Below are 15862 nucleotides of genomic sequence, written 5' to 3' on the forward strand. Positions count from 1 at the left end.
ATTAAATGTCCCAAGATATATCACAAGAAGACCATGAAACAAAATGTGGCACTGAGCTACAAAAAAAGATATTAGGGCAGGTTACCAAAGGCTTAGCTAAAAATGTATGGTTTATATATTGCCTTAAATTAAGAAAGTGAGTTAGAGAGGTATCAGATGAATATTGCAGAGTCTAGAGCTAAGGCAACTGAAGGGACAGCTACCAACAGTGGAGACATTAAGACTGTGATGTCTCCAGAAGCCAGGGTTAGATGATTTCAGATATCTTGAAGGATTGCGGGGTTGGAGGTGAGTACAACAGGGAGGTCATGGAGATATTGGAAAAGAAGATGGGCGTGTTAAAAATGAAGACATTGCTTGACCAGGAGCCAATGTTTGTCACTGACCGCAAGGTAATAGGTAAGTGGACCAAAATAAACCTAAAGAATTGGAAATAAAAACAGAAATTACTAGTAAAACTCAGCAGGTATGGCAGCATCTGTGAAGAGAAAGCAGAGTTAATGTTTCATGTCCAATGATGCTTCTTCAGAAGTGATTGTAGCTGGGAGAAGGTTGGTATTTATGCTGAAGGTGGGGTAGGGAGGGGGAAGGAGTAAACAATGGGTTGAGATGAACTGAAAAAAATGCTAGAAATCACAGCAGTCAGGCAGCATCTGTGGAGAGATAGCAAGCTAATGTTTTGAGTCTAGATGACTCTTCATCTGCCTGATCCACTGTGATTTCCAGAATTTTTTACTTTCAGTGCAAATTCCAGCATCTGCAATAATTTGTCCCTAGGTTGAGATGAACCCCAGAGAAGGAGAACAACAGTTGGACAGACAAAGGAATGGGTAAAGGTTAGACTGGGGTTGCTAATTGGGACCATAGGTAGCTGACATTGGGATGGTTGTGGTAGCAGCCCATGTGATGATAGTAGGTGAATAGATCTAGATGTGAGTTAGGCTACAGGATATTTCACAAAAGAGAGTTTTATAAGTTATAGGAAGTAGCATTTTGGACATGTGCTAAGAGTGCATTGGAATAACCAAATCTGCAGGTACAAAAATGCCCGAATAATTCTCTGAAAAAGTTTTTCATAGATCAGTTTTGAACTTCTCCTTCTTTAAGCGTAGTCAATGTTCTTTAGTTACACCATCCAGCACAAAGTGAAATAAATTGTGATGATACGCATTTTTTAGTTCCTTTAGAATCCTAAAAACAGCAGTTATATTATCATTCAATCATTTGTTTTCCAGTAAGCAAATTGCTCCATTGTAATTTCAATTGAAAAGCTTCAGGCCCCCAGTCATTCTGTTACTGTCTTCTGTTTTCTTACAATAGCTCCAATGTTCAGTTTGTAATGTGGTAAGCATAATTGTACAGAATATTTTAAGTGCTTCTAAATAAAGGACGGGAAGATTATCACAAGATTTATCCTTCTGCTAGTAACTGCATAATTAAGGGTTCACTGGGCTAGCCTTTACACTTCTGTACTGGTAGGTTTGATAGCAGGTGGACAGGTAATGTCAAGCAGATGGATTTGCTACCATTTACAACCGCCCCTACATGTCTGATATGTTACCAGGGGAAATGTGTCTCGTATATTGAAGCCCATAAGATAAATTAACAGCCATTTAAGGACTTCATCCCCACTCACTTCCCATTGCGAGACAGTATCTTCAGGGCATTTCAGATAAGAAATTGACCAAAGATGCCACACTGACTAACACAATTAATGTAGCTTTGGGCGATCTTATGTAGTAATTTACAAGATTCTCGTTCCCTATGCTATTGCTTTCTAGAACTAAACAGCATATAATTGGCAAATAACAACATAAATCAACTTAAGAAGAAAACTTTTTACACAGCAAGCTGTTGTAATCTGGACAGGTTGAGGAGTTCAGAATCAACTGTGGCTTTAAGTCAATAAAGGGAAGGCAATTGCAGGGTTAAAGAGCAGGCTAACTTGATTTGCTTTTGCATCAAACTGGCATGATGGGCTATGTGGTTTCTTTCTGTACTGTTATAATTCTAAGTGACCCAGGAACACCTCAGAATTTTAGAGCTTCCAAACCATTTTCTTTGTTAGGTTCTTTAAAATTTCAATTTTGAGGCAAATGATATCAATCAAGTAGCTAACCCTTCAGTCACTCAACGCTGATTAAAACAAAACATAGTTAGTGAGGACTTTTTCTTTCAGATGCCTTTGTTCTTAAAGGTACATGACCTCTCTTTGTGTCTCGGTTTGCACTATTGCACAGTTTCATGCTACAGGGAGAGAAAAGAAGCTTTCTTGATAGATTCTTTAAGCTGTTCAGTGGTGTTATGAGGGCCCTTGAGGTGTAGTAGTAGTGTCCCTACCTCTGAGCCAAGAGACCTGGGTTCTGGTGCTAACTGCTCCAGAGGTGAGTCATAACATCTCTGAAGATAATTTCTAATTAATTTGTTAAACCAAATGTTGAAACATCACCACTGTGCCACAAGGGTGCCTTGTACTGCCACTGAAAATAATTAGCCAATAAATTAATACACTTATTTATCAAGATCTATGGGCTGCAAGATGGGCTGACCTTTATTTGTAACATGTAGCACAAACCATTGGTGAAGCAGTACACATATCTAGAGCAGCTCCAAATAGGCCACTTTTACCCATCAGCTGTGTGTAATTGTACATACATTAGGAGCAAGAGGGTAGCGAGGGGAAGAGTTGGTCACTCAAGGATAAAGGAGGGAGATTATGTGTGGAGCCAGGGGGAAATGGGTGAGAACCTTAATGAGTATTTTGCATTGGTATTCACCAAGAAAAGAATGTGAGGTATGTTCAGGTTAGGGAAAGGTAAATGAATATTCTTAGGCGGGTCAGTATTACGAATGAGAAAGTGTTGGAATATATTAAGGTAGACAATTCCCCAGGGCCAGATGAGATCTATCCCAGGATATTGTGAGAGGTATGGGAGGAAATAAATGGGACCTTAAGAGATATCTTTGCCTCCTCTTTAGCCTCAGGGAAGGTTCCAGAGGGGTGGAGAATGGTCAATGTTGTTCCTTTAAGAAGGGAAACAAAGATAATCCAGGTAATTATGGGCTGCTGAGCTTGATGTTGATGGTGGAGAAGGTGTTAGAGAAGTTACTGAGAGACAGGATTTAGTTTCATTTGGAAACAATTGGCCTTGTTAGGGACAGGCAGCATAGGTTTGTGTGGGGAAGGTCATGACACACTAACTTGATTGAGTTTTTTGAGGATCTGGCAAGAATGATTGAGGGAAGGGCAGTGGATATTGCCTATATAGCCATGAGAAGGGTACCTTAAAGCTGGTAATAAAGGTCGAGTCTCATGCAATCTGAGGTGAGCTGGCTAGTTGGAAACAAAACTGGCTTGGTCATAGATGATAGAGAGTAGTGGTGGAAAGGTGCATGGAGATCAGTAACTAGTGATGTTCTGCAGGGATCAGTGCTGTTGTTTGTTGTTTGTAATATATAGAAATGATCTAGAGGAAAATGCAGGTGCTCTGATTCGTAAGTTTGGCAGAGAGGTTGTTGCCTGGTCTGGAGGATTTTAGTTATGAGGATCGGTTGGATAGCCTCAGATTATTTTCACTAAGAAGGTAAAGGCTGAGGGAAGTCCTGATCGAGGTCTAAAACCTATGAGAGGCATCAATAGGGTGGATAGTCAGAGGCTTTTTCCCAGGGTAGAAAGTTCAGCTACAAGAGGCCACAGGTTCAAGGTGAGAGGGGGAAAGTTTAGGGGAGAAGTGTGGAGAAAATGTTTCATGCAGAGGGTGGTGGATGCCTGGAATGCACTGCCAGTGGGAGTGATGGAAGCAGGTATTTTAGCAACGTTTAGGGCATATCTTGATTGAAACATGACTGGGAGGTGAACAGAGGGATAGAAACTGTGTATGGGTAATAATTAGCATCTCTATGTAAGAGTTAGGAATCGGCACAGGCTTGTTGGGCCAAAGGCCCTGTTTCAATGCTGTATTGTACATTTAAGATTTTGGCAAAGACGTGTAGCTCGGGTTGTGGGTGAGATTATTGACCTTGTAGCCGAACTGGCTTGTTTTAGTTCAGACATTTTGTCACCATGCTAGGTGGCATCATCAGTGCAGCCACCGATGAAGCGATGTTATTCTACTCTGCTTGGTATTTATACTGTCCAGTACGTTATGCTGAGTACTGTCATTTCCGGTTTTGACCTGTATGCGTTTATATAAGTGGTCCAATTCTGTATATTTGTTGATTGAAGTATGGGTAGAGAACCATTTCTCTAGGAATTCCTGTCTGTGTCTATGTTTGGCTTGGGCTGCTGGGGTTACCTTGCTCTATTTAAATTGATGGCCTTCATTGTCTGAATGTACCGATAATAAGGAGAATTTGTTGCGCAGTTTTGCTGCTAGCTGATGTTCAAGTATTCTGATGGCTAGTTTCCTTCCTATCTGGCCGATGCAATATTTGGAGCAGTCATTGCATGGTCTTTTGTAAACCACATTGGTTCTGCATGTTGTTGGAACATTGCATTGTATGTTATATAATAATTAGCTGTCATGTATGGAAAAGTCCTTAAATGCTTGCACATGGAATCCAAGAGTTCTGAGATTAAGATATAACTTTATATTTCTACAATTTTCCCTTGTGGCCATTTCTTTAACTGGAAGTCATAAGCAGTTTCATAGAAGGATTGCATTTAGCAGGTGCTATCCTTCATGCTGCATTGTATAATTGCGAGGTCCTGTCTATTAGTTAAATGTTCTGTAGTATAATTTGTAGAAGTGGGGAGATTTTCCTTATGTTCTGGTGTGTATTTCCCTTTCGAGAACCACCACCAAAATCAAACTACTCATTTAATGATGCTTGTGCAGCAATAGAGCATTGAATGTCAGCTGTATTTACCAATGCAGCAGCAGTCATTCCAGTTTGAAACTAGTTTCACTACACATGAAACACATTGAGAATTTTACGGAAACACTGCATGCATTCAAGGTTTTTTTTAAGATTCCAAGTTTGCCGTTTGTGGGCCCATTTGCTTTAAGACTGAACGCTTCTCTCTGGAAGCCCAATGTGTCCTCCCCAGTCAATTTCCTTGTATTAGACAAGAGTGTTTACTATCAGAGTCATAGAGTTATGATTGTCTTGGCAATTGCAGATTTAGTATATAATTAATTGCCTGAGATTTTAAAACTCATTCAAATAAATAGTTAATTGAAAAGTAAAGGAGCAACCTAGCATCCTCAGAAATTCTAAAATTCTTTGCATTGTCAGAAGGATAAACAAATCACAAGGAACAGTCCAAAAGGCATTTATGAATTTGAATGCTCATCGAGAGAAACAGAACAAACATGTTTATCTCAAGCACAGGAAAAGTCTGATCTGAATCTTGCACTCATCACTCTTGAGACTAATCAATCAAGCCTGATAAAGAAGTTTGAGTTCCTTCAAATTAATTACTACACCTATCACACACTGATGTAATCCTTCACTTAATGCTTAATGAAACTTTTATTACTAGTCTTGAACAATTTGAAGAAAGTAAAAGCATCAGATGCTGTGGAACTGATTAACACAGAATGGTTTTATCCTTGGGATAGGCTACTTTAGTTATCTCAGTTGGGCTTTGGAAAGTACCCAAAGCACTGTAGACAAAAGAGCAGAAAAACAGCCAGCAATCATACTCTGAGAGAACAAAGTGTGGAGCTGGATGAACACAGCAGGCCAAGCAGCATCTCAGGAGCACAAAAACTGACGTTTCAGGCCTAGACCTTTCAACAGAGAGTCTTGGCCCGAAACATCAGCTTTTGTGCTCCTGAGATGCTGCTTGGCCTGCTGTGTTCATCCAGCTTCACACTTTGTTATCTTGGATTCTCCAGCATCTGCAGTTCCCATTATCAGCACTCTCATTATCAGCATACTCTGATGACGCCCACTGGAAAATGCAAGTATCTCACCACTGGGTGAGGGCAGAATTGGGCTCAACATTCACAACTTCTCTTGGCAACTAGGCTCCCAACAACCAGTGACTGGGTTTCCACAAGAAGAAAGATTTTCTGGATGAGATTGAAGGACTAGTTGACTCCTTAACAAATTGATGAGCTAAATAAACTCATTCTAAATCAAGCAGTGCACCAACATGATTTTTAAGTATTCAGAAGGACCATATGCAGAATGAAAGTGTGGGATTTTTATTTATGTAATGCTGGAATTCATGTCATATTCTCTCACCTCAGTTGAGTCTGGTTTGAGGCCTTGCTTCCTGCTGGCTGTCAACATACTAGAAATGGTGTATCTTCTAATCAATTAGGAAAGGAAACCTGAACCTTGAAGCCATGGCAAATGGATCATAGACTAAACAACACACTAAATGTAAAGTACAATGAAGACCCCACCTACCCAGTGAGAGTGAATTAATCCACTCAGTGCACTGTTTAGCTTTTTAGTGGGCTTTTACTTTGTGCTTTATTGATTGTTATAAACTTTGCATTGCATCAGTCTAGCAAAATAACTTATTGAAACATGTTCTGAACTGAAACTTGAAAATTTACTGAAGAGTTGTGAAACTTTCCTCTTCCTTTGTCAGGTACTCTATAGCCATCTCATATTGTGACTGTGTATTTTTAGCAAAATAGAAATACTGGAAATAGAGGCAGGAGTAGACCATTGGCCATTGGCGATTTAATATGATCATGGCTGATCATCCAACTCAGTAACTTGTTCCTGCTTTCTTCCCATACCTTTTGATCCCTTTAGACTTAAGAAGTACATTTTTAACACTTTCTTGAAAATATTCAATGTTCTGGCCTCAACTACTTTTTTATAGTAGTAAATTCTATAGGCTTCCCATTTCTGGGTGAATGAGTTTCTTCTCAACTCAGTTCAAACTGGTTTAAAGGTAATGGGAACTGCAGATGCTGGAGAATCCGAGAGGACAAAGTGTGGAGCTGGATGAATACAGCAGGCCAAGTAGCATCTTAGGAGGACAAAAGCTGATGTTTCGGGCTGAGACCCTTCATCAGAAAAGGGGGATGGGGAGAGAGTTCTGAAATAAATAGGGAGAGAGGGGGAGGTGAATCGAAAATGGATAGAGGAGAGGATAGGTGGAGAGGAGACAGACAAGTTAAAGGGGTGGGGATGGAGCCTGCAGAGGTGAGTGTAGGTGAGGAGGTAGGGAGTGGATAGGTCAGTCCAGGGAGGACGGAGGGAGGACGGACAGGTCAAAGGGGCGGAATGAGGTTAGGAGGTAGGAAATGGAGGTGCGGTTTGAGGTGGGAGGAGGGGATAGGTGAGAGGAAGAACATGTTAGGGAGGCAGGGGTGAGCTGGGCTGGTTTTGGGATGCAGTGGAGGGAGGGGAGATTTTGAAGCTTGTGAAATCCACATTGATACCATTGGGCTGCAGGTTTCTCAAGCAGAATATGAGTTGCGTTCCTGCAACTTTCAGGTGGCATTGTTGTGGTACTGCAGGAGGCCCATGATGGACATGTCATCTGAAGAAGGGAGGGGGAGTTGAAATTGTTCGCGGCTGGGAGGTGCAGTTGTTTATTGCGCATAAAGCGTAGGTGTTCTGCAAGGCAGTCCCTAAGTCTCTGCTTGGTTTCCCTGATGTAGAGGAAGCCAAGATGGGTACGGCGGATGCAGTATACGACATTGGCAGATGTCCTCGTTCTTCAAGGACCGTAACTCCCCCCCCCCCCCACAGTGGTTGAGAACACCATCGGCCATGATTCCCGCATTTCCCACAACTCATCCCTCACACCCCATGCCCGCAATAACCGCCAAAAGAGAATCCCCCTCATCCTCACATACTACCCCACCAACCTCTGGATACAACGCATCATCCTCCGACACTTCCGCCATCTACAATCCGACGCCACCACCAAAGACATTTTTCCATCCTCACCCTTGTCTGCTTTCCAGAGGGACCACTCTCTCCGTGACTCCCTTGTCTGCTCCACACTCCCCTCCAACCTCACCACACCCGGCACTTTCCCCTGCAACCGCAGGAAGTGCTACACTTGCCCCCACACCTCCTCCCTCACCCCCATCCCAGGCCCGAAGAAGACATTCCACATCAAGCAGATGTTCACCTGCACATCTGCCAATGTGGTATACTGCATCCACTGTACCCGGTGTGGCCTCCTCTACATTGGGGAAACCAAGCGGAGGCTTGGGGACCGCTTTGCAGAACACCTACTCTCGGTTCGCAATAAACGACTGCACCTCCCAGTTGTGAACCATTTCAACTCCCCCTCCCATTCCTTAGATAACATGTCCATCATGGGCCTCCTGCAGAGCCACAACAATGCCACCCGAAGGTTGCAGGAACAGTAACTCATATTCCGCTTGGGAACCCTGCAGCCCAATGGTATCAATGTGGATTTCACAAGCTTCAAAATCTCCCCTCCCCCCAATGCATCACTAAACCAGACCAGCTCGTCCCCGCCTCCCTAACTTGTTCTTCCTCTCACTTATACCCTCCTCCCACCTCAAACCACACCTCCATACCCTACCTTCTCACCTCATCCCACCCCCTTGACCGGTCCGTCCTCTCCGGACTGACCTATCCCCTCCCTACCTCCCCACCTATACTCACCTCTACAGACTCCGTCCCCGCCCCTTTAACTTGTACGTCTCCTCTCCACCTATCTTCTCCGCTATCCATCTTCAGTCCGCCTTCCCCCCCTCCCTATTTATTGCAGAATCCTCTCGGCATTCCCCTTTTCTCATGAAGGGTCTAGGCCTAAAACATTAGGTTTTGTGCTCCTAAGATGCTGCTTGGGCTGCTGTGTTCATCCAGCTCCACACTTTGCTATCTCTAACTAGTTTACCTAGTTTTGGACTCACCCGGTCCCTCATCAGTATCAACCTTTTCCTCATTGTTCGAAATTTCCATTGAATATTATCCTAAGCAATCCAATCTCTCTTCATACATCAGTTCTACCATTCCCAGGACTCGGTCCAGTAAGTCTTTGTGCACTCCTGGCATAGCTAAAACATTGTTTCTCGGATAAGGAGATGAAACCTGCTCACAATACTGCAGGTGTCGTCTCATCAAGGCCCTATATAATTGCAGCAAGACATCCCTGCTCCTGTACTCAAGTCGTCTCACTATGAAGGCCAACACACCATTTGTCTTCTTCACTGCCTGCTGCACCTGCATTCAGCAATTTCTGTGCAGGGACACCAGGTCTTGTTGCACCCTGCCTTTCCCAATTTATCACCATTTAGATGATAAGCTGCATTCCTCTTTTCTAACCAAAGTGGATATGGATAACCTCAAATTTATCCACATTATACTTGATCTCCCATGTTTTTGTTCACTCACTCAACTTGTCCAAATAACATTGAAGCATCTCTGCATCTTCCTCACAGCTCATATTCCTACCTAGCTTTGTGTTGTCTACAAAGTTGGAGATATTACATTCAGTTCCCTCATCTAAGTCATTGATATACATTGTCAACAGCTTGTGTCCCTGCGATATACCACTAGTCGTTGCCTGACATTTATTCATGCTGTTTTTTTTTCACCTGTCTGTCCAGCAGCGCTCTGTCTATGTCAGTACACTACACCCAATTCTACATCCTTCAATTTTGCATGGTAGCCTGTTATATGTGACCTTATTGAAAGCATTCTGAAAGTCCAGGTAAACCACATTCGCTGGTTCTGCATTATTAACTCTACTAGTTACATCCTCCAAAAATTCCAGACTTGTCAACCATTATTTCATAAATTGACACTAACTTTGTACGATTCTGTCACTGTTTTCCAACTTCTCTGCTATTAAGCCTTTCATAATTGATGCAAACATTTCCTCTGGTATTGGCCTAGCTGGTCCATAATTCACCATTTTCTCTCTACCTTCTTTTATAGACATGATGTGGAGGTACCAGTGTTGGACTGGGGTGGACAAAGTCAGAAGTCAATCAGCTATGTCACTGTCCATCGTAATGAAGAATTCTCAGATATTATGGTCCCTCTTTCTCAAGGAGTCTAACACAGCCTGACTGCCCATTACTCCTTTCTCATTACACAATCCCCAAATCTAGGATTGCCTGTACTGTTGGTTTCTTAAGGTATTGATTCAGAAAACTATTTTGTAGACACTAGCAATTCCCCCTCCATGGCAGTTTTACTGATTAGATTCACCCAATCTATATGCAGATTAAAATAGCCCATAATTATAACTGTATTTTAATTGTTTGCATCTCTAATTTCCTGTTTAATGCCTTCCCCAACATGACCACTCTAGTTTGGGAGTCTATATACAACCGTAACTATCATTTTCAGCCGTTGGTGCTTCTAATACTACACATATAGATTCAGCCTCGCCAGTGTGAATATCGTTCCTAATTATTGCATTGATTTTCTGTTCTTGCTGTCAATATCACTGTGAAACTGACCATCAGGCAGTACAATTCAGGTAGGATGACAATCCATTTCTTTGTAGGATTTTTAATTAATCTGGTTGGATATATAATGACATACCTCTGTGGCAGGTGGGACTCAAATCCAGTCCTTCAGACACAGAGGTCGGGACACTACAATTGCATAACAAGGCCCTGTCCTTTTTTGTTTATCCAATGTGAGGTCTTGATGTCACGTCCTGAAGAGATCTGTGGAGTAATTGCAAAGCATATAAATAAAGTCAGCTGAGCAAGGATTGTGATTTGAACTGTCATAGTTTAGTACTGGGTCTCAAAAAGTATGCTATATCACTCATTTGTGCTTTTGCAGCTTCTCTTTTGACAACTAAAGAAGCTTTAATGTAATTACGAACAGGTCCTTTCAACGATAGAAAGTCAGAAGGCCCACATGCTGGGTTACAGATAACTGAAACAGCTTAGTGAGTGAATACTTAGTGTTTACATCATTATCATTGAAACTACCCAGTTGTAGTGCCATTAGTAACTGATGTAACTTATCTGACTTCCTCTGAAGTACATGTGGGAAGGTTAGATAAGTACATGATGGAGAAAGGAATTGAAGTATATATACCGATTGGCTAAGATGAAAAGGGGTGGGACAGGTTTGCACAGAACATAGATGTTGTTAAAGACCAGCTGGGTCCAATGGACTCTTCCTTTAATGTGGACTCTGCTATTCAGAATTAGTCTTAATTGTTCCTTCAAAATTGTGAGATATTCTGATGCCAGTTTATTAGCCATGTTAGTGCCAATCACAGAGTAGATAATGTATTATTCGTGTGACATCAAAGCCAAAGGACCGGAAGGTGGATGTTGTGATCTGTCTGGTGTTCAGCAATCTCATTTGAAGCAGTAAGGGAATATCAGCTAGCACTTCAGTCTATTCCAGAGAATTCTGCTGAAGAGTTGAGAAACTGTAGGGGTGGGAGTTAGAGAAAGCAAATTAAGCAAGTTAACTTTGAAACACATATTGTGTTTATGAAAGAAAACATTGTTTAGTTTAGGAGGGAGATAAATCATGACAGTGGCATTCCTTAAAAGGGACAAGATATTTAATGCATCATTGGATTGTGTTGCAAACAATATTTCAACTATTTCATTTTTTCCTCGGTGAATATATGACTAAATAACCTCGTAAGTAAATGGATTACTGTGTAATACTGAAACATATAGAATCACAGAATCCCTACAGTGTGGAAACAGGCCCTTCAGCCCAACAAGTCCACACCAACACAAAGAGCATCCCACCCAGATCTATCCCCCTAATCTACACATCCCTGAACACTACAGACAATTTAGCATGGCCAATCCACCTAACCTGCACATCTTTGGACTGTGGCAGGAAACCAGAGCACCCAGAGGAAACCCATGCAGACACAGGGGAAGATAGGGCTTTTGTTAATTATCAGTATACACAACTCTTGGCACAAGTCTGACCACCATAAATTGTCGAATTCACTTACAGCCATACTCTTAAAATCTTAGTCTATCCTTTGGTCATCTGTTCACATTTCTGAAGCTATTATTCCACTTCACACCACCCTTACCTCCACTTTGAATGACTTCTTCCCCATTAAAACCATTATTCTTTCTCATTCTGACTTCTGCCCCTGGTATGGCCCTCATCTCAAATCCCTCATGTCCAACAGATACAGGTTCTGGAGAAAATAGTGTGCAACTAGCTTAGCCATTCATCGCCAGGTCCAGCATGACCACATAGGGAATAATGGCACCTGCTTCGGTCTGTACAAACATGGGAGACAATAATGATTAGAATGGTTAAGTTAGCTGATCAAATCTAGAGATTCAGTACAGATGCTACAACTAGGAGGACTCTTCTGGCACAGTGGCAATGCTTCTACCTCTGTGGCAGCAGGACCGGATTCAATGATCACGTCCACCAGGAGTGTGTCACAACACATCTTAAAAAGGTGATTAAAAATATCAAGACGAGATGGTGGTAGGCGACTGAATGAAGACTGTAGAATCTGTGGTGCAGCAGTAACGTCCCTACTTCTGGGCCAAAAGGCCTGGATTTAACTTTCACCTGCTGCAGAGGTGTGTAAGAAGCTGCCTGAAAATATTGACTGAAAATAACTACGACCGATTGGTCCCAGGGGATTAAAAATCAGCTTGTGTTCTGGGTGCTATCCCCTGAGCCATTCACGTCAATTGGAGGAGTTGAGAATGGGCCTGGGTTTGATTTCCGGCGATGATTGAAAAGTCTCACGCTATTTTGAGGGAAAGAAACATTGCATGAACTTTGACTGAGAAACTAGTCTCTACAATTCAACAAGAAGGGGACATTGTGTATACACGAAACAAAAGAAATCCAATGCATAACATTCACGTCAAACACTTAGTTTGTTGAACTTGAAGTAACAATCCTGAGTCCAAATGTTAGTGACGAATAGAGCGAAGTAAAATCTCAGTCCTAATAACAGAGGCAGGAAGTACATGAAATTTAGCACATTACGTGTAGGTTTTGGATGTTCCTCAAGATGAGGGAGCAGTCCAATAACGGCTCATGAAAATGAATTTAATTAAAATTACTTCTGTGACCCTGGGCTTGGTGGAGGTGTGAGGACGGGATGATTAATTAATCGATCGCTACTCGGCCACTCTTGCTCGACTCTGGATATCAGGGTTGGATTCAGTTGTGATACTTTTTTTTGCTTTCCCCACCTGGGAAATTCCTATTATTAATCACCAGGCTTCCCTGTGAACAGAGGTTACTGAAACGCTGATGATATCTGGTGAATGTGTAAAATAACGCTAACACTTAATGAGGGGATAACATGTGCCAAAATTAGCGGTCGATGTTGGCTTTGAGTACGACCTCATTCCGTCCAGTCATTTCTCCCATGTCCGTAGTATTCCATATTTATGGATTTCTATACCGAAGGATTCTGCATCTTCCGGAAAGAAAGGAGGAAATGTTTTAAAACCGTGTGGAAAGAATTTTAGATCGTGAAATTGGAGGAAAATGATGAATGAAACGATAGTGGTTTCAAGAAATGCACAGAAGGCGTTACGTGCTGACTCTTGTTCAGTAGTTTGTGGCGTATGATAAACTCGGGACAGACTGAGTTTGTTTTGGTAATCCCCTCCCATCCCCCAAAAATGTAGGAGGCTAAGGCTGATAAATAATCCATGATCTCATTTTGAGTAGCGACTGCCTTTCAAACCTGTGGCTTTGCTGCAAACTTCCCGCAGCTGCGGGGGGAAAGGAAATAAAAACCCATTTGTTCCTCCCAGAGTGAAGAAGTGAAGTGAGCCGGGGACCGAGAGAGTTAGAGCACGGTGACTCAGCCCCTCCCTGCCAGTTTTCACTCAGCGTGACTGAGACAGTGCCCTGGGGAGCCTGCACTCGGAGGATGCCCAGCGCTGCCTTTGGCAGGACCATCTCACGTCCAGCAGGCACACGTCCCTGTCGGGGGCTCCAGTCCCGGCGACCATGGATGGTTGTGACCCCCTGACCGTCCCCAGGAGGTCGCGGAGTTTCCACTTCAAGAGCTTGAGAACATTCCTCAATAAAATCAGCGACCGACGGGTGATAGGTGAGAACAGATGTGTCTCTTTCTGAAGAAAAAAAACGTTGATTTGGTTGTTGAAAGAGCCCGAGTGTACACAACTGTATACAGTACACACCGCAACACGTTTCATGGGGTGGCGTACTGGAAGGGAGTGTGTACGTGCACAAAGGTTTTTTTTAGTTTGAACGTCTTTTATTTTCTGGACGGAACGTTTCCATTTCTGTGCAACATCAGACAGAAATACTGTAGTTCCACATCCTGAGACAAACCCCGCGAATTTCTACATGGTGTACAGTGCGGCAATGTTGCACAACTGCGAGCAGTGAGATGCTTGCTGCTGTGTAGGTCTGACTTCCCGTGCCCGATATAAAACAAATAAGGCTGTGATATTGGATTAATAACAATCGATCTGATGTTAATGCAGTACCAGAGTTAATTTTCTCCGGGACTATGGTGCCACGTGATGATCGCCTCCCCCGCATCCCCGCGTACTGTCGAAATCTTCTTTTAATTCAAAACTCAGAGTTAGAAATGTGAAGTTGAGTGGTTTATAAAGTGAGACTGATTTAAACTAGAACATCTGAATGTCCCCCCCCCCCCCCCACCCCGCCACTCCACAGGTAGAAACTTGTCGGGGTAGACGGTTAATCAGTGTCCGGCAGATTTCACTGATCATAAATTTCATTGTGAAACTGACAAAATGGAGAGTGCCAGTGAACTGAAAAGTGCTCACATCATATTGACTGATATTGTTTGAAAAAAAGTGTTTCAAAAGTTTTCTGTACTCTCAAAATAATTTTGTTCAGTTGTCTGATTTCAGATAGGGAGCTAGCTCTTCAATGGTTATCCTTGGTTTAGGTAACCCTGGAGAGAATTAGCAATCTCAGTTGACCACTATTGGGTGACCTGAGAGACTTGTAGTGAACAAAGACCCGAAACGTCAGCTTTTGTGCTCCTGAGATGCTGCTTGGCCTGCTGTGTTCATCCAGCTTCACACTTTGTTATCTGTAGACTTGTAGTGAAGTTTTGTATCTTATGGCTGGGTAAGAACAGCTTAGCTGTGATCCACAGTGTGGAGCTGGAGGAAAACAGTGGGCCAGGCAGCATCAGAGGAGCAGGAAAGCTGATTCTTTGGATTGGGAAGGGTGACCTATTGCATCTATCATCAATATGTTTGATCGTTCATTACGGTGGGCACACATTAATTGACAAGACACATTCCCAGTTTCTGGTAAGTTTACGTCAATATGAACGAAGATAAGTTGTTTTTGGTTTGAAGGTGCGTCAAGTAGGAGATTTAAAAGTATCTACTTTTCTGAGAATAACTATGTTGTCGAAACGAGAGAAGAATTGACCCATATTGAATGGTAATACAAGCTTGAAGGGTTAAATGGCCTACTCCTGCTGTTAGTTTCTATACCCAAAGATGTGCAGGTTAGGTTGATTGGACAATTTAAATAGCCACAGGGTCCAGGGATGTTGTAGGCTAGGAGGGTTAGCCATGATAAATACAGGGTTAGAGTTGGGGGCTAGGTCTGGGTGAATGCTCTTCAGACAGTCACTACAAACTCCTTAGGCTGAATGGCCTGTTTCTGCGCTGTATGGATTCTATTCCATGATTGTTGCACTGATCAGTACAAAGGCAAGAATGCCACATTTCAAACAATTAATAGTACAGGAATAAGAAGATGCTGATTGATCCTGAAGTTAACTCTGGCTGACGCCACCGTGAAGAAAGATAAACTAGAGGCTCTGTATGCATGTGGTAATTCAACAATTAATTAGCTGATTTAAGATAAGGCCTCTGAGTTGCAATGTTATAGGGTTAAGTCCTGCATTACAGACCAGAGGTCAAATCAAAACTGACACACTCCAATGTAGTGCTGAAGGAGTGGTGCATTGTTGAGTTGTTAAACCAAAGCTTGCCAGCTT

General features: G+C 42.5%; 1 protein-coding gene across 2 annotated transcripts in view; it reads left to right on the forward strand.

The window, feature by feature from the left end:
* stard8 (StAR-related lipid transfer (START) domain containing 8) overlaps positions 1-15862 on the forward strand; it is a 197728-nt gene that overhangs the window by 74116 nt on the left and 107750 nt on the right. The window contains exon 1 of one of the 2 annotated variants that reach the window (XM_048544638.2): positions 13552-13954. The exons of the other annotated variant lie outside the window; for it this stretch is intronic. Coding sequence (XP_048400595.1) covers positions 13852-13954 — 103 coding nt within the window. The 5' untranslated portion in view covers positions 13552-13851. Of the gene's footprint in view, positions 1-13551; positions 13955-15862 lie in introns of those variants that run through there. 2 annotated transcript variants of the gene reach the window in all.

This window comes from Stegostoma tigrinum, chromosome 15 (assembly GCF_030684315.1).
Source record: "Stegostoma tigrinum isolate sSteTig4 chromosome 15, sSteTig4.hap1, whole genome shotgun sequence".
In the NCBI taxonomy this organism is placed as follows: domain Eukaryota; kingdom Metazoa; phylum Chordata; class Chondrichthyes; order Orectolobiformes; family Stegostomatidae; genus Stegostoma; species Stegostoma tigrinum.